General features: G+C 35.8%; 5 protein-coding genes across 10 annotated transcripts; 1 reads left to right on the top strand and 4 right to left on the bottom strand.

Annotated features, from left to right (window-relative positions):
* Positions 1 to 1690: 1690 nt before the first annotated feature.
* On the bottom strand, positions 1691 to 5376 carry LOC104761673 (phosphatidylinositol/phosphatidylcholine transfer protein SFH14-like). 3 transcript variants are annotated; one of them, XR_015588483.1, is made up of 14 exons: positions 5050 to 5175; positions 4702 to 4755; positions 4343 to 4622; positions 4156 to 4255; positions 3796 to 4062; positions 3636 to 3713; positions 3377 to 3450; positions 3243 to 3292; positions 3029 to 3128; positions 2833 to 2931; positions 2583 to 2718; positions 2144 to 2490; positions 1995 to 2048; positions 1691 to 1880 (listed from the first exon to the last, which is right to left on the bottom strand). XR_015588483.1 is itself a non-coding variant. In XM_087498151.1 (14 exons), exons 2-14 carry the CDS (start codon positions 4706 to 4708, stop codon positions 1857 to 1859), a joined length of 1647 nt encoding a protein of 548 aa, XP_087354277.1. In that variant the 5' UTR covers positions 4709 to 4755; positions 5050 to 5376; the 3' UTR covers positions 1691 to 1856. The 3 variants fall into 3 exon arrangements, 2 of the variants coding, with proteins under 2 accessions (XP_087354277.1, XP_087354278.1); XM_087498151.1 differs by having other exon boundaries at positions 3377 to 3481; positions 5050 to 5376; XM_087498152.1 differs by lacking the exons at positions 3796 to 4062; positions 4156 to 4255; positions 4343 to 4622; positions 4702 to 4755; positions 5050 to 5175 and having other exon boundaries at positions 3636 to 3714.
* Positions 5377 to 5950: 574 nt separating this feature from the next.
* On the bottom strand, positions 5951 to 7911 carry LOC104726163 (ubiquitin-conjugating enzyme E2 30). Of its 4 annotated transcripts, none has more exons than XM_010484781.3 (5): positions 7765 to 7911; positions 7108 to 7196; positions 6879 to 7006; positions 6659 to 6763; positions 5951 to 6324 (listed from the first exon to the last, which is right to left on the bottom strand). In XM_010484781.3, the coding sequence occupies exons 2-5, from the start codon at positions 7175 to 7177 to the stop codon at positions 6181 to 6183; spliced, it is 447 nt and encodes a 148-aa protein (XP_010483083.1). In that variant the 5' UTR covers positions 7178 to 7196; positions 7765 to 7911; the 3' UTR covers positions 5951 to 6180. The 4 variants fall into 4 exon arrangements, with proteins under 4 accessions (XP_010483083.1, XP_010483082.1, XP_087356254.1 ...); XM_010484780.3 differs by having other exon boundaries at positions 7108 to 7193; positions 7765 to 7903; XM_087500128.1 differs by having other exon boundaries at positions 7685 to 7852.
* Positions 7912 to 9373: 1462 nt separating this feature from the next.
* On the bottom strand, positions 9374 to 12587 carry LOC104761671 (KH domain-containing protein At5g56140). The gene is made up of 7 exons (XM_010484779.3): positions 12146 to 12587; positions 11505 to 11590; positions 10951 to 11096; positions 10456 to 10569; positions 10254 to 10370; positions 10027 to 10170; positions 9374 to 9947 (listed from the first exon to the last, which is right to left on the bottom strand). Exons 1-7 carry the CDS (start codon positions 12331 to 12333, stop codon positions 9798 to 9800), a joined length of 945 nt encoding a protein of 314 aa, XP_010483081.1. The 5' UTR covers positions 12334 to 12587; the 3' UTR covers positions 9374 to 9797.
* A 21-nt stretch (positions 12588 to 12608) lies between these two features.
* LOC104761668 (THO complex subunit 3) lies at positions 12609 to 15235 on the top strand. The gene is made up of 11 exons (XM_010484777.3): positions 12609 to 12886; positions 12986 to 13081; positions 13298 to 13427; positions 13688 to 13779; positions 13896 to 13964; positions 14147 to 14204; positions 14289 to 14388; positions 14484 to 14570; positions 14648 to 14726; positions 14822 to 14957; positions 15058 to 15235. The coding sequence occupies exons 1-11, from the start codon at positions 12824 to 12826 to the stop codon at positions 15090 to 15092; spliced, it is 945 nt and encodes a 314-aa protein (XP_010483079.1). The 5' UTR covers positions 12609 to 12823; the 3' UTR covers positions 15093 to 15235.
* LOC104761669 (uncharacterized) lies at positions 15210 to 16575 on the bottom strand. The gene is made up of 2 exons (XM_010484778.3): positions 15594 to 16575; positions 15210 to 15516 (listed from the first exon to the last, which is right to left on the bottom strand). The coding sequence occupies exon 1, from the start codon at positions 16347 to 16349 to the stop codon at positions 15636 to 15638; it is 714 nt and encodes a 237-aa protein (XP_010483080.1). The 5' UTR covers positions 16350 to 16575; the 3' UTR covers positions 15210 to 15516; positions 15594 to 15635.
* Between the last annotated feature and the right edge of the window lie 60 nt (positions 16576 to 16635).

Below are 16635 nucleotides of genomic sequence, written 5' to 3'. Positions count from 1 at the left end.
TCTCTTTCGGAACTATCGTATCTTGCCAGTTCCCCATCGGTCTTTGACTTCTTACCATTTCTTTTTCGGACTTATATACTCCACCTATTTTCCTACGAATCCGTATTTCTCCGCCTATTTCCTCATCTAACTTAAACTTCTCATCTAATTTCCCATCGTCTTGGTTTTAACGGTTTACTGTTTTGATTAACCAACAACGAACCTTATTAACCAAATTAAACAGGATTACAACTCGATTACAACCCGATTACATAACTAAACCTAACTTAACCTAAAAATAAAAAAAATCCCTAATGTTTGAAATGAACAACCCTTTGCTCTCTTCTTCTGGCTTCTTTTCCCTACCAACATTCATTCCAAAAATCTGATGAACTCAATAATTTAATCAATTGTGTTTTGAACAAAGAAAATTAAACCCTAAAAAGACAATTTCTAGTGAACATCCTACTTATTTTCAATTTAAATTATGAACTGAAAATTACATGTTTGAGATTGACAAATCTTGAAGAAATAGTGATAGGAACTGTGGGTAATTGTTCCAAACAAGGCGACTGAAGTATTTACCATCGATCAGTCGATGTAGAACTCACCACCGAGCAAACCGTTGCCTTGTTTTTCACCACTGAGCAAACCTTCGTCGTCACTGGATCTCTTCATCACCACCATCTCATATGCAGTATCATCTTCTTCGTCTCATCTCCTCATCATTACCACCAGATCTCGTCATCTTCGTCACTGTCTCGGACCTCTCGGTCACCGGATCTCATCATCGCCAGCAGATTTCATAATTGTCACCACCGTCTAGTTTATCGGATCTCATCATCACCATTCACCACCATCTGGTTCGCAAACTCGTTATCATCACCACCGACTCGTCTCCTCATCGCTATAACCAGTTCGCAAACTCGTTATCATTACACTAATTTAAATGATGATATGATTCAGCTTCTTTTTTCATTTTTTATTTAATATTAAACAAAGATGAAAATGGGGACTAAAGATGAGATTTGATTTTCATTACTGATCTTCTCAAATCAATAGAAAATAATTATAATTTAGTAATAGCATACCTGTTATATTTTACAAAAATAATTGTTGTTTAAGTCTTTGAAAAATAGAAGAAGAAGAAATCGGGTTGGATTGGATATATTATCCTGGTTATAAATTGGTTTCATACTGGTTTAACATGGGTTTCTATCGGGTTTAATCCCAAAACCGTGTAAACCCAATTAGATGGGGAAATAAGCAGAGAAGTATGAATTCAGGGGGAAATAGGCGGAGGATATAAGTCCGAATGAAAATTGGTAAGAAGTCAAAGATCGATGGGAAACTGATACGATACGATAGTTCCAAGGGAAAAATAGTACGTCGGTCCCATTGTCCGTGTTTAAGAGTAAACCGACTTGTGACTTTCTTTTTGGCTGCACATAACATAATGAATACAAGTTACAAAAAATAACTACTAGAATTTTCTATATCTTTGTCCAAAACAAAAAAAAAACAAAAAGAGTTGCTATGACCAAAAATAGATTTTTAGCATAATTGTTATTTAAGTGATTGTAATTGTACGTGATCACCTTGATTAGGAGGATGGATCGTAAAGTATGAACAAGTCACTACTTTTTTTTAAACCCAAATTTAATTTCAAGATTTAGGTAAGCTTTTGTATTGGTAAATTAAAGACTTCCGATTTTCAAACATATACGTGTGATATTATTAGTCGCCTCCTCACTCGAAATTTTAGATATATTTTGTGTTTTTTTACAAGGAATATATAAAGAAGACGAAAAATACAAAACCCCAAAGGTCTCTGTCAGCATATAGAAGTTTGTATCTCCTTGCAAATACCAAAAGCTTCAGAAACAGCATCGTGTTCTTCGCTGTCACCATTAAGCACACAGTCTCAAAGTTATGAATATAACCCACAAAATATATTGGACTAAGGAAAAGAAAAAAAAAGTCAATAATCATTAGATAAATCTGAGTGGGCTTACTTCTTGGTAATGAGACTCAATCTGAACCTGTTTTGTTAATGTTAAGTGTAATACCTGAAACACACACACACAAAAAGAAGATGTATTAGTAAATATAATATAGCATTTACAAGCTTCTTACAAGATCAAGATCGAGAGGGTTCACATACTGATTTAGTTTTGTCAAGATCGAGTTCTAGAGACCTGATCCTCTCTAGTGATTCCGTTAGTAGCTTCTCATTCGCTTCTGGGATTTTTACAGATTTTCTACTAATCTCTGTTAACTCTTTCTCCATCTTCTTTAGACGATCTAAACACTCAAGAACTTGGTTGTTTACGGATGAATCTGCTGGGACGACCACTACATTATTGTTCTGTCTTTGCCAGTATCCAGGCAATAAGAAAGCAAAGATAGCAAATAGCTTCAGTGAAAAGGCTAGTAGTATTTTCACTAAGCAGAAAATGTTCTCGCTGTTGATTTTTTCTCTAAGTGCACCAAACCGTAAAATCTGACCACCTGGTGTGCGAGAAAGATCATTTGAGTACACTAGAGAGGATCATGTTAACGAAACTTTATAACTAGGCATGAAGAAGAACAAAAAAAAACACCTTCTCGTCTTGATGAATTTGCAAAAGAAGAGTTATCATTGTTAGTGTTAAGTAACTGGTTTTGTGACCGTTCTCCTTGAGCCGGTTCTATAGATTCCACGGTGGTAATGAATTTATCACCGTCTGATGTACTAGCCTGCACAAAGAGAGAGAGGCTTAGTCAAAAACAAATCATAAATAAATAAAGTTACACCAGTGCATTTGTATGGAATTTAATAACCCGCTCAAATTATCGAAGTATTGAACTCACTATAGGTTGGATCGTGCAAGTGGTAGAATCATAATCTCTTATATGAAGAGGAGATTTAGTAGTTTGCGGTACAGGGTTTACTTCCATGTGATGTACGAGCTGTAAAACAAGAGACACCCTTAATATTAGCTCAACTTATCATAGCATCTTATGGATTCCTGAATCTTATAAACAAAAAAAAAAACAAGGGACATGCCTCAACTATTTCAGGATCATTCCAGGGTCCTTTGTTAGACCTCAAGCACCCTCCCTCGTTAGGACATTTGCATAAGCCTCCCAAGAATTCTGGAAGTTGACTGTACAAAGGGAAAAGAAAAGCAGTAACGATAAATGTGAGTATGCCGTGACCCAAACTTGAATAAGGCTATCTACAAAACAAAAACTTAATAGAAGACGTATAACAAATTAACCTGGAATCAATTACTTCAAGTAACTTTGACAAGGATCTTGACTCCAAAACCTGAGTAATACAAGTAATGAGTGGTTTCTGAAAACAAATAGGAGAGCTTATGCTTAAAACTCAAGAGAGATAATTAATCATTACTTGTATCTTTGCAATAGTCATCGGATCAAGAAGCTTCTGTGCGGCAGGCCAAAGAATATTCCTGAATCCAATCCCTGCATTGACAATGAACATTCGGTGCAAAGTCTGCAAGAGTCAGAGACCATCATTACAAAACTTTTAGAGCAACCGAAACATCCATATCCACTCAGCTCATTGGAGTCATATGACAAAATCTTCTCCCTTTCAATGCTTGGAATAGAGTCATATAGAAAAGTGTATTCTTCAAAGAGTTAGGTACCTCAGGGTAATAATTGCAATCTACTTTAGCAATGGTGGCCAGGAGATTAGCAGCTGTAGGAGTAAAGTTCTTCATACCCTAAACAACCAAATAGAGAGATATTATAACTCAAGAAAAGCCAAGTGATTCCTTTAAAACATCTACAGGAGTTTTAACACACCAGGCCTTCAACATCAAGTATTGTAGTTGTTGTAGTGACTCGTCGCTTTGCTGAAACTGAACACGCAGGGAGCTTCTCTTGAAGGGTCCTCTCAAATTCTTGTACATGGTACTTCAAGTATCGCTCTATGGTAGTAACCTCCATAAGCTTACCAGGATGAGCTTTCCCAAGTCTCTCTATATAAATAGGTCTCCCATCTTTATCAACTCCATGATACCCTTGAGGATAGTGCCTTGTCACTTTGTCCAACTCTTTAAAATTGAAGTCCTATTTGTAAAATGTTGTTAGGTCCATAGCAAAGATGCTTCTGTAACTCAAAAAGTGATAAAGCAATAGATGAAACACCATACTACCCCTTACCTGTATAATGTGATCGGTTCCAAAATCTTTCCTCCATTTAAGCATTTGTTCCCATGCCGTGACAGTCTTCTCAATTTTGAATTCCATTGTTCTTAGAAACCTGGACATAGAAAAAAGCATTAAAAATTTTCATTTCTATAAGAAAAGAGACAACTTTAGTGCCCAGCAAATGCATCTTGACTTTTACCTCAACAACATATGGTAATCATCATGCCTTGGAGGCAACAAATCTTTCTTGAGAAGTTCTTGACGCAATTGAGAAACAATCTTCTCTTCTTCCTCATCCCTAACATCTTCAATCAAAGGGATCAAGTAATCGATTTTACGTTTGCCTTTCCTCTTCAAAGGATGTGTAAGTTTACTAGAACAACTAATAGCCTTCTTTCTCAAATTCCCAATTCTAGAACGCCTTGGTTCATCCTCTATACACTCAGAATCTGATAGTTTCTCTCTTGTTTCTTCACAACCTGCAACAAATTCTATATACTTCAACCAACAAACATCTAAATTTCAACCATTTCACTGATGGTCTCCTAAAAAATTTACCTGACATCTCTTGAGAATGAGTCAAAAACGTCTCAACGGATGAGATTATCTCGTCTGAAGGAAAGAAAAAAAGCGCAAGTAAAAATCAAAACTTTGAGACCTAAAAGTGCTCCAAAAATGTCAAAAGCAATGCTGCAAGACGAAAGTCGTAAAAGAAATTAGGAATCGACAAAAACCCTAAGGGAGTCCTTAAAGTGTTACGCAAGGTTGATTATAATAAAGAGAGTTACTTTTTCTGAGAGATTTTAAGATTAGTAACAGAAGCTGTAACAGATAATATCAATATCCAAAAAAGGGTAGAGAGAGATAGAGATAAAAAAAAAAGATGACGACGGTTAAACCTCTTACTATATACAAAGAAGAAGAGATCTGTCGAGGAGATCAAAGAGATTTTGAATTTTGAGAAAAAAAACAGAGGATTTTTGTTGCACTTGGTTTCTCTCTGTATCTGGGGGTTTCCTTTTTTAAACAAAAGTATTTGGAGGAGGAGGACTCTGTTTTTTTTCTTAACACCACGAAATGGCCGACATGTCTCATTCGCAGTTTAACTCCTTCCACATCTTTGTTTGCTTTTTATATGATTTTATAAATCCGATGTCGTTTTAAAGGCTCAGATGAATGTACTTCGAAGTCGTTGTTGGTTATTAATTTGGTAAAAAATATTGGCTTGCACACGTTTTCTTCTTTGCATCGCGTGTGTGTGTGTGTGTATTCGTTCGTGCAGTGTTTCGCATTAACTGTTGTTTGCCTCATGCATTTCTTAAAGTCTTATTAATTTGATCTACCAAACTTAAAAAGTTAAAACCGAATCCAACTTTTGTCTATTCAAATTTTAAACTTCCTTGTCATGGTGGCCTTACACCAAATTCTTTTACAATTTGAATACCTTATGTATCGTTGTCATATACATATGAAAAAGACTGAATAAAGTAGCTAAATTCATAAATACTAAAATAATAAACCATTTTAATAACTTGTTCCAAATTCTCAATAAGTAGAAAAAGAAGAGAAAACCGTACCAATGGAACAAGTCATACTCATTTGTTATTCTACTCTCTAAGTCTCTAGACTTTTCTAGTTGAACAAACAATTAGAGAGAGAGAGAGAGAGAGAGCCAATAGGAATCTTACACCGTAAAGACCTGTTAAGATCACCAAAAGGTGTTGGTCCAATCTCATTTCACTATCAGTACTATGCGCACTTTTTTTTAGTCATCCATAAACTTGTGCGTATAACAGTAGCAAGGGACTAATCATAATAGCCAATTTATTGGCTAAAAAACCATTGCAAGATATCAATTTTTCAAATAAGGCATAATCAAGCTCATGTACACACCAAACACACGGCTTAACGATAATAAACCAATAAGCAAAAAGTAGCCAAATTATAATATAAAAAAAGCCAAACTCAGTTTTTTTCTCTCTCTTATTTCTACTTTTTTAATGCGCAATGTACTGGTGTGTGTCTTATTGCTAGTTATCATCCCATTGCATACTTCTGGGTCCAGGATCTGGCAGTGGCCTCGTACTTGACTCGGTCTGTCTTGTAGATGTGAGCGATTTCCGGAACCAGAGGATCATCAGGGTTTGGATCTGTCAGCAGTGAGCAGATTGACAGAAGAACCTGTGGAAAATGCAGACCAACTTTAGTTATTTGGCTTACATGCAATTAAAAGAAAGTATATTCAAGCAACTCGCTAATGGCCCTATTTCATATATACTGAAAATCCACACATTATGTCACAGATTCACAGCCAGGACACAACTAATAGCCCAACGGATTGGGTTATTGTTTGTTCATATAATCAATGGAAAGACAGATTGGTCAAAGCAGGTAATCACACCAGATAGAATGCATAAAGACATGACCATAACTAAGACATGAGCATGAGAAGATGCTGCGGAAAACAGACTAAATGATATGCAAAAAAAGTATGAAAGTGAAACAAATTGATCACCTTGGATATGGTAAGTGCAGGGCTCCACTGTTCTTTCAGAATATCAAGACAGATACTTCCATTACTGTTGATATTTGGGTGATAAACCTTGGTACGGAAGGACACCTACATCATAAAACACTCGATTACTTGATTGAACACTTGCTCTAAGCACAAGGGCGGATGATAAACTTATTCAAAACAAGCCCCAACAAAACAAACAAACATAAAAAGATGTTACCTTTGGTGGCTTGAAGGGGTAATCTGGTGGGAAGTGAATGGAAACAAGGAAAACACCTCCGGTGAAAGGGCTATCTGTTGGACCCATGATAGTTGCTTGCCAGTGGAACATATCATCTCCCATAGGACCTAATAACATCACCAATTCAATATAAATCAAAACAACTCATACAATTCATTATCCTGAAAATGATTATGTTGTTAAAGCTACCACAGATTAAAATACTCACCGGCACTGCATGAAACAGGAGGATCCCTTTGCAAGTCCCTAAGCTCCTTGTTAATTCTTTTGGAAGCCATTGAAAAGTCCTTGCTGCTGCTAAAAAAAAAAAAAAAAGAAAACTCAGATGATTAAGTAAAAAAATCACCAAACTTCTACATGTATACAGATGCAAAAAGCACTACACATCAAGAACAAAGCTAATCCTAAAGGAAGAGACTTTATACGAAAAAGTTTTTTCATTATTTAAAGGATAAATCAACAATTAAAGACTCGTTCAAGTATGATGATACACTGCGTGAAGAAATAAACCAGAAAAATTCTCCAAAACCATACGGATAATGCAATCCTAATTTAAACTAAACAAACCGATCAGAGGTGTACTGATTCAGATCAAACAGAGAAACAAATCATCAAACAATTTCAGAAACAGGATCAAGCAAAATTACGGATCAGACTAAAAAAGGTTAAATCTTCATAAGAAGGTACCAGAAGATTCTAGAAATTAACACGAAGAACAGAACAAAAAAAATAACATGGATCGACGCTAAGGTAAACAAACAGTGAGATCAGGATTCTGGGTAAACCCTAAAGAGAGACGATGATGATGATGAATCAAATCGAATTCGAGATTTTGCGAGAGGTAATTATTTTTGATTTGACCTACCTTTTTGTTTTTTTAGGTTGATCTAGGGTTTTTGGATATTGTGATCTTCGGAAATCTCAAAGGGGTTGTTTTGAAGATGGATGATGATGATGATGAAGGGCATCGATACGGCTTAAATAGATTCCCTCATTCGAGCGGTGAAGCTTTGCCACGTAGCCTTAGCTAGATTCTTATGTTATTGGGCCTTCAAAAGGCCCAATAAATTTACTTTCTTTATGGAAAATTGGTATAATTTTACTCTTTCCCAGAAAATTGGTAAAATCAGAAATAGCGTTAGATTTTACTTTGTAAAAGAGATCTGAAAAGTTCAACAAAATCATTAAAAATGAATAAGTAAAAGATTTGTAAAAATTGCTAAATAGTTTTGTTGATTAGTTTTCTAAAATCTGGTAAAGTAATCTAAACAATTCCTGTATTTTTATGATATTTTTCATGACTTTATTTTATAAAAAAGTATCTAAGATCATTAACCAATAACATAACAATTGAATTTATTAACAATTCTAGATTTTTTTGTTTTAATTGAATAACATAAAAATTTTAATGACTTTATAAAAGTCTAAATTTAATAACCCAAATTTGTTAAGATTTTAAATGACTTTTTACAAATCACAAACTAATAATACTAAACTTTAATAAAGTTTAACAAAAAAATGATCTAATAACAATAGATAGATTTTACGTAACATTTAAAATTTTTAAAACTTTATTCAAATCTCAAACCAATAACCCCACTAAAAAAATGAAAAAGAATAAAACAGGAAAGTAAAATACTAAAATAGAATTAGAATCTTTCGGATTGCAGAGATTTAATTTGGATATGTTACTATTACCTTAACGGGAAAGACTATGTTCACAGTATCACAAGATTTGACATTTTTTTTTCTCACCCGGACCACGTCAAGTGAACCAAGAAGTAGACAAAGTTCGCCAAGTAAACCCATTTCTTTCTTGTACTACGTTCTACGTATAGTTCCATTACTTATTCAAATGAACAAGAATTAAGTTTTTTGTAATCGACACTTACATATTAGTATGTCTAATGTGCGTATCAGCATATTAATATACTTGAGTTTTGTGAAGGTTAAATTATCATATGTGAGATGTTAACATCTAAATTGGATTAGAAATTTCAAATGTTTTCTTTTCATTCTATTAAAAAGGGTACAGTACATAACAAATTTTGACTAGGCGTACATTGTAAACAATAAATGGCAAAGAAAGCTACCTTGCATCACAAGAAACTAGGTTTTGAAGATTTATCAATTATCAATTGTTGTATCTAGTATTTACGATCTCATAGCTCCCAGTTTCTTTTGGCATTGTGACCAGGTACAGACCGTTGAACTAAACGGTTCATCAGTAAACCGAATGGGTTATTGGTAGACAGTCTAACCGATTTACTTGAACAATATATTAAGCCTCTGCCGACTAAACTGACTAATCCAGTAGCCTGTCAATTATGAAAACAGAGTTGACATGTAACAGAGGATGTCGATTTCAGTAATAAACATGTGAAAAATACTTGAGAATTACCAGAAACATTGCTTTACTTATCATTGCTTTACACAATCCACACATTATATTTCAAACAAGCTTTACTTTGACGTTTAGGTATCCAAAAACATATTATGATTACTATCATTACGAATTACCAGACACAAACCATCATGATTTCATGTTTTCTTTATGCTAAAATAATAAATAAAATAAAAGCTTATAAAAGAAATCTCTTGGAACCCAACTTTCCAACAAACAAGAAAAAACATAAAACAAAAACAAACCCAAAGCCTCGGAGAGACAGAGACTCATCAGCTCTTGTAATTTCCTTGAAATTTTGTCATCTGATCTCTCTCCGGGACAATGATAAATAGACAGGCAAACACACATAATTCATATATACAACAATTCTATCCCCAGGGACAAGAGAGAGTACCGTGTCATCAAGAGTGGGAATGGCCTTTTTTGTGTCGGAATTGCATCGATTTCATATTCCTTTTATGATCACAACAAAGATCTTTGATTTGATTTTCTTACGCTTCTCTTGTCTTGGCTCTCTTCATACCGAGGCTATTGTAAGGAGAAACAGAACCAGACATTGGAGATCCTTCGTCACGAAGAGTTCCATTGAGCAATGCTAGCTCTCGCAGCTGCTGTTTCTTGTAAAGATCATGAGTTTCCTCCTACAACACAAACCAAGTAATTAGGACCGTCCATTTAAATTGTTTCAGGTGTGAAAAGGAAAGGGCAGATGAAACAAACCATAGGAGTAAGAAGATCGTCAAGTATTTCACGAGCTTGCATGAGACGTGCATCCACTATTTCAATCGGTAATTCTGCTTCGACTAAGATATGAAGTGGTTCATTTAGATGCTCATATCCTGGTTTGCCTCTCATCATTTCCTCCTACAAGAAGAAAATTATTCATACATTTTAACAAACATTGGAATGAAGATAAAAATGAAGTTCTAAGACTATATAATAATAACCTTAATTGGATCTTTTATACTGCCTCTTCCTCTTATAAGAACACGGCAATCAGTACTTGCTTCAACTCGCTTGAGGGAGTTTCCTCTAGGACCAAGAAGACGACCAACAAAGTTGAACTGTCATATCGAAAACTTAGTGTTATATTCCGACCAGATAGTATATATACACATATAATCTCGATGTAAAGATGATAACTCTTACATTCGGGTAACTGTCGACTGGAATATCGACCCTGATTGTTCGCTTGGCAATGAGACCGGATGAACTATCTGGTGAGTGAAGCCAATTTGGTCCTGGAGACGATGGAACAGATCTCTGCAAATGATCAAACAACACAATTAGAATCAAAATCAACTTTAAAGCATTGACGCATTGCAACAGAATACTGAGACTTCTCTCCCTGTATCAAGGCATTGCAACCTGTAGCTGATATATCCTAATAATATATACAAGAAAATTATAGCAATCACAACATCATTTCAACCGTGGTCGTGAGAATCATGGATTATTTAATTAGTGTTGATCTAAGGCAAGAACATACAAATATTCAGTGTTAGCTTAAGCTACCTGTCATGATAAACTACGACTAAAAGCAGTCAAAGATGGTTATGTCAGCATAACTAAAGTCAAGCAAGATTCTATTGCAGCAGTATTGAATTAGACAAAAAGAGTTATGTTAATGGTTAGTAGTCATACTTCTGATGGAAACTGTGATGCCCATCCGTTCAGGTCAGCTCTTGCGTTCTGAAATATCCCTCCAGAAGCCAGAGGGTTATGGTGGTCAAGCCCACTCTGACTTAAAACTGTGGCATTCTCCAACAGTGTGGTTACACGCAAAATTTCTGTTTCAAAAATGTCAATTTCCAAGAGTAAGACGCACCAGTTAGAATTAGTCAACAAATGGAGTCAGCAAGACAGCATAGTTAATTGGGTTAGCAAAGAATAGTTTCTTGCTCTCACTCTAGTTAAATGAAATGACAGAAGTCAGTAAAAGAAGTACAGAATTAGTAATTTCGTGTTCTAGTACTCAAACATTAGTCTCTCTGTGGATTGTAAGATTAGACACACTTGGGAGTTATTCAACCACTTTGTTATATTAATTCTAACTGCTAGCTACTACTCATTAGGTCTCTCTTAGCAGCAACGTTTTAGTGTTCATCAACTGTAAAAGTTCTGAAGCAAGGAATGAATATTATATTATGTGAGCAGAAAAATACAGATGATAAACAACAACAAACAGCAACGCTCACCTTGGTTTAGTAGCCGATATGCGTGTGGAAGCACAGGCAAGAACGGAATAAGCTTATGACGCTCCGCAAGTAACTCTGAAAGATACCTGCCAAAACAGAAACATGTGCATAGTATACAAATTAGTAAAGCCTCAAAGACACAGTAAAATTACAAGCAGATCCCACTCAATCCCACTCAACCAATACAAAAAACGTTAAATCCGTACAAACCAGATTCAAAAAATCCATTCTTTTAGTGAAGTGGATCTAGTCAATCAAGAACACAAACCAACAATAACAGAACGAACACAACCAACGAGCTACAAGATCTCACAACGCAAAGAAGACTGATGCTTAAAAGAAAAAGTGAACCGGATTGATGCAAATATGAGCTAAGAAGATGATCCAAGATATTGAGATTCAATCAAATGCATCAGAATCGAAACATAGATCCTAATAGATAGAATCAGAAGAAAACAAAACAGAGAAATATCCAGATTCATCAAAAAAAAACTAAATAAGATCTAAAAAAAACAAAAATAGTCAAAACAAAGATCAACAAACTTCATCAGATACATCAGCTAATCATAAAACCACCAAACAATTTGAAACCCAAAAACTCAAAAGAAACAGATTAAAAAAAAAAAGTGAGATTCAATTACTTCTCCTGCTCAACGAAGACAGAAGACTGTGATCGGAGACCACCGGAGTAATTAGGCGAGTGAGGAGCAGAAGGAGGAACCGAAAGAGACGAAGAATAATTCATAAACCTGCCTCCGCCGCCGCCACCAACTCCACCACCACCACTTCCTCCTCCTCCACCACCACCAAGCGACGACATCATCATCATCTTTAAAGACAAAGAATCAGAAGAGCAAATAGGGAGATAAGAAGATGAAGAAGAAGCGGCGGAGTCAGGTCAGAACCAAAAGCTGTTGTCTTGTCTCTCTATAACGTCGGTGGATTTATAGAGAGACTGTGTGTTGTTGTTAGGTACTAATCGCCCCAAAAAAAATGATTACTTGTTGCTTAGCTGTGTTTTTTTTTTTTTTTTTCACTTTTTTTTTCTTTTCTTTTCTTTTCTTCATTCATATTTTAACACACTTCCGCAGTTTTACCGCTCTTGTTAGTTTCTTTCAGAAGCCTCTTAACCATCTAGAATGTTAAATAAACCGGTCCCGGTTTATTAAAATTCGGTTTCGATAGATCTGATACCGGAATAACAAAACGCTGCGTTGCAGGAAGCGAAGCTCTGATTCTCTCATTCTCAGTGAGAGAGCCGCGAAGGTTGAAGAAGAGGCTAAGTGGAAGGAGAGAGAAGCTGGGAAAAAAATAAAACAATGGAGGAGACGATTCCTTTTAAGAGCTTACATAGCCGAGAATATCAAGGTCACAAGAAGAAGGTTTGATTTAATTTCGAAATCTTAATATAATTTTCTGTAAAATCTTAAAACCCTAATTTTGGGGGATTTTTTTTTTTTTTTTTTTTTTTTGGATTGAAGGTACATTCAGTAGCTTGGAATTCTAACGGAACAAAGCTTGCTTCGGGTTCTGTTGATCAAACGGCTCGTATTTGGAACATCGAACCTCACGGTCATGTAATAATAATTTCTCTTTTGTCTTTTTGTGAGATATGGGAACTTCTGTGTGTGTTTGTGATGATGATTACAGATGGAGAAGTATTTGTAGTTTTGATTCAGACAAGACTTTTGTGGTCATTATGTTCGATTATTGTCTTTGTCATTGTTAAGTTTGAGTTATGTATTCTTTGTAATTTTGATTATATATGTTGTATTGTTGTGTGTTGGATACAGAGTAAAGCTAAGGACCTTGAATTAAAGGGGCATACTGATAGTGTGGATCAGCTATGTTGGGATCCCAAACATTCAGATCTTGTTGCTACTGCCTCTGGGGATAAAAGCGTTCGTCTCTGGGATGCTCGCAGTAAGTTATTATATTCTCTTAGTGGATTAGCTTTGTGTCATTCACATATACTTCTTGCAATTTAGGCTTTCGCTCTTGAGTTATTATATCTTGGAAACTATTGATTGATGAGATTATGATTTCGATAAGACTTACAAAGTTGTTAGTTAGCCAGATTCCAATACTAGAGCTAATTAATCAGGTTTTTGATTTGTGGCTACTATTGTGTGTTTTACTGTCAGTAGAAAATTTCTGAGATATGACTTCTTCGAGTTATATAGGTGGAAAATGTACACAGCAGGCAGAACTTAGTGGAGAGAATATAAATATTACCTACAAACCTGATGGGACACATGTTGCTGTTGGTAATAGGGTATTATCTTGATCCCCATGTCTTTACAATTGATTTGTTCCTTGCTGGACTGTTTTATGCTATTCTTGATGAATTTCTTTATATGTGGTTGATCTTTCTCTTACTGCCCAATGTAGGATGATGAGCTTACCATTCTGGATGTCCGTAAGTTTAAACCTCTACACAGGCGAAAATTCAATTATGAGGTAATGAAAGCTCAGACTTATGGCTTTCTTTTTGCTCTTCCCTGTCTCCTGTTTCTAGCTCATGCGGTTATATTTCACCTAACTTTCTTGTAACATGTAATAATCCTCTTAGTTGTTATAGTTGTTAGTAATTTTCTGGTGCCGTATGGAATGTTCTCTTAGCTTTTGTCTTCTTGTAACAGGTAAATGAGATTGCTTGGAACATGCCAGGAGATTTTTTCTTCTTGACTACTGGACTTGGTGAGGACTTTAAATTCTGTTCTTTCCTGTACTCAGTTCAGAAAATCTTATTGGAAATTTATGTTTGTATGTTCTTCTGATCAGGAACTGTGGAAGTTCTTTCATATCCATCTCTTAAACCACTTGACACTCTCACAGCCCACACAGCCGGGTGTTATTGCATTGCAATTGATCCTAAGGGAAGGTAATATACAGTATGTTTACATTCATTGTCTTACCCTCTGAGACACGAGTTAAAGTTTCTTATTCCGGTTGCATCCAATTCCTTTCTCTTCACAGGTATTTTGCTGTTGGAAGTGCGGATTCTTTAGTCAGCCTTTGGGATATCTCAGACATGCTTTGTTTAAGAACATTTACCAAACTTGAGTGAGTCCCAACCTGAAATTTACATATGAAAAAAGGCTTAGTTTCTGTTACATGCTAATAAGTTACTCTCCTCGCAGGTGGCCTGTCAGGACAATAAGCTTCAACTATTCGGGAGAGTATATTGCTTCAGCCAGTGAAGATTTATTCATAGATATTGTGAGTTAAAGTCCAGACTTAAACACTGCTAATTACTATGTACTTTCCTTAATATGAGATTAGTGCCTCATATCTGACCAGTAACTACCAAACAGGCTAATGTCCAAACCGGGCGGACGGTGCATCAGATTCCATGTCGTGCTGCAATGAATAGCGTTGAGTGGAATCCCAAATACAATTTACTAGCATATGCAGGTGATGACAAGAATCCCAAGTATAATACTGATGAAGGTACTTCTTCATTGTTAGCAACAACAACACATAACTCTTACAACAACTTCGTAGCAGAAATTGAACAATAACAACAAGCTCTCTTTGGATCTCTTTGCAGGTGTTTTCCGGATATTTGGTTTTGACAGCACATAGGAACAGAACTGCATCGTGAACCCTTGTTGTATGGTAAAATGTTTTTGTGCTTTGCAGGTACTACTACTAATGTCTTGACAGTATCAAATAATTACACGAAGAGTTTGCAGTTTTGAATTTCTATAACACTAGCATTTTATTCACTGCGAAAATGGGCAATATACAAGATGTGTTCTTTATTATAAACGAAGAATTGAACTTAACAATCAATATCAGAATATTCTGATTCCGAGTTACATCTATTCTCTGTGTAAAGCGCTAAAAGTTACAGATTGTTCTTGGACCCGGGAGTATTCTCAAGTCTGGAAGATTTGACAGCAACTCTCTCAAAGCCTGATGATACAGAGGCCAGTGACAAGCTTTTGCTAAGATCGGACCAAAAGCTTCATCCCCACAATGGAGGTTGAAGAAAGAATGCAGAATCCTGAGATATATATAAAATATATATCACTGAGAGTCCAGATTTGGATTAAAAGAACAAAGATCACAAAATTTGCTTACCGAAAAAAACAAATATTTGAGAGTTTGGCTGATCTGTCAAAATCAGCAGAGGATGAACTTTGAGACCGGGAAGAACAATCCTGAAAAGCAAAGAAGAACAATGGTGATCAAATACTGAGAGAACCAAGTAACAGGTTTCCACTTGATCTCAACGCTTGAGCTCTTCATCCTCTTCCCACTCATTGGCTCCTTTGACAAATCGAAGCTGGAACCTTTCATCCTCAACTCCAAAACACACCGTGTAAGCGTTCTGTTATCATTCCTCTCCCTATGAACTCCTCTATAAACTTTCCAGAACACAAACAGCCTAGCCTGAACAAGAAACACAAGAACCAGCGAAGTGGCTAGTGACACTGCAGAAGGTATCCACCATTTCTTGCAGACCGCGTCTCTTCTCATCAAGTCATCGTCATCAGAACAAGAAGCAGAGTAGACGAGAGTGAAGAAGAACCCGTGGAAGACGAGGAAGAAACAACAGAGCTGAAAGATCTCTCTTTTGATTGACTCTAGCCTTGATTCTTTAAGAAGGACACGACGACAGAACAGATCTTCTTCTCTTTGCCATAGCTTTAAAAGCAACAAATGTCCTGGACTCTCTGAGATCTCAGACAACGGATGCTGCTGAATCACCTTCAGTATCCCCAACCCCGGATTCGAAACCGTAACCAACTGTTGTTGCTGTTGTTGTTGCTGTCTCTCTTTATGCTCTTCGTCTACCGGAATCTCCACTACATGAGAATCTTTAGTTCCGGCCATTAGAGTAAAAAAAGATTAATACTTTATGAAGAAACAGAGATTGGAAATGGAAAGGAATATGAGAGAAGAGATTGAGAAATGAATAAAAATTGCAGAGAAGACTTGTGTTTGTTGTTCTTTTTTAGTAAGATTTCTTTTTCTATGAAATTAAGATTTCAGGTATTTAAATTGTTGTTTGTTTAACGGCTATATGTGTACAACGGTCGGATTGTTTTCTTTTTCCGTTATGTTGTTTTGTTACTGCTGCGAAGATAAATAATGTAGTAGGCGCGACCTTTTCTCACTG

This window comes from Camelina sativa, chromosome 18 (assembly GCF_030686135.1).
Source record: "Camelina sativa cultivar CO46 ecotype springtype chromosome 18, ASM3068613v1".
Lineage (NCBI taxonomy): Eukaryota > Viridiplantae > Streptophyta > Magnoliopsida > Brassicales > Brassicaceae > Camelina > Camelina sativa.
This window is presented reverse-complemented; position numbering and strand designations above follow the sequence as displayed.

What these genes read in the sequence shown, in the direction of transcription:
- LOC104761668 (XM_010484777.3), top strand. Translation starts at nt 12,824, where the DNA reads ATGGAGGAGACGATTCCTTTTAAGAGCTTACATAGCCGAGAATATCAA. An exon ending in ACATCGAACCTCACGGTCAT is followed by an intron (nt 13,082 to 13,297) that starts GTAATAATAATT and finishes TGTTGGATACAG; the next exon opens with AGTAAAGCTAAGGACCTTGA. An exon ending in CAAGTATAATACTGATGAAG is followed by an intron (nt 14,958 to 15,057) that starts GTACTTCTTCAT and finishes ATCTCTTTGCAG; the next exon opens with GTGTTTTCCGGATATTTGGT.
- LOC104761673 (XM_087498151.1), bottom strand. An exon ending in TACTTGATGTTGAAGGCCTG is followed by an intron (nt 3,714 to 3,795) that starts GTGTGTTAAAAC and finishes TTGGTTGTTTAG; the next exon opens with GGTATGAAGAACTTTACTCC. An exon ending in TTGAGTCTCATTACCAAGAA is followed by an intron (nt 1,881 to 1,994) that starts GTAAGCCCACTC and finishes TAATGGTGACAG; the next exon opens with CGAAGAACACGATGCTGTTT.
- LOC104761669 (XM_010484778.3), bottom strand. Translation starts at nt 16,349, where the DNA reads ATGGCCGGAACTAAAGATTCTCATGTAGTGGAGATTCCGGTAGACGAA.
- LOC104726163 (XM_010484781.3), bottom strand. Translation starts at nt 7,177, where the DNA reads ATGGCTTCCAAAAGAATTAACAAGGAGCTTAGGGACTTGCAAAGGGAT. An exon ending in TCCTGTTTCATGCAGTGCCG is followed by an intron (nt 7,007 to 7,107) that starts GTGAGTATTTTA and finishes TGATGTTATTAG; the next exon opens with GTCCTATGGGAGATGATATG. An exon ending in CTGCACTTACCATATCCAAG is followed by an intron (nt 6,325 to 6,658) that starts GTGATCAATTTG and finishes CATTTTCCACAG; the next exon opens with GTTCTTCTGTCAATCTGCTC.
- LOC104761671 (XM_010484779.3), bottom strand. Translation starts at nt 12,333, where the DNA reads ATGATGATGATGTCGTCGCTTGGTGGTGGTGGAGGAGGAGGAAGTGGT. An exon ending in GTATAAAAGATCCAATTAAG is followed by an intron (nt 10,171 to 10,253) that starts GTTATTATTATA and finishes TTCTTCTTGTAG; the next exon opens with GAGGAAATGATGAGAGGCAA. An exon ending in ACGATCTTCTTACTCCTATG is followed by an intron (nt 9,948 to 10,026) that starts GTTTGTTTCATC and finishes TTTGTGTTGTAG; the next exon opens with GAGGAAACTCATGATCTTTA.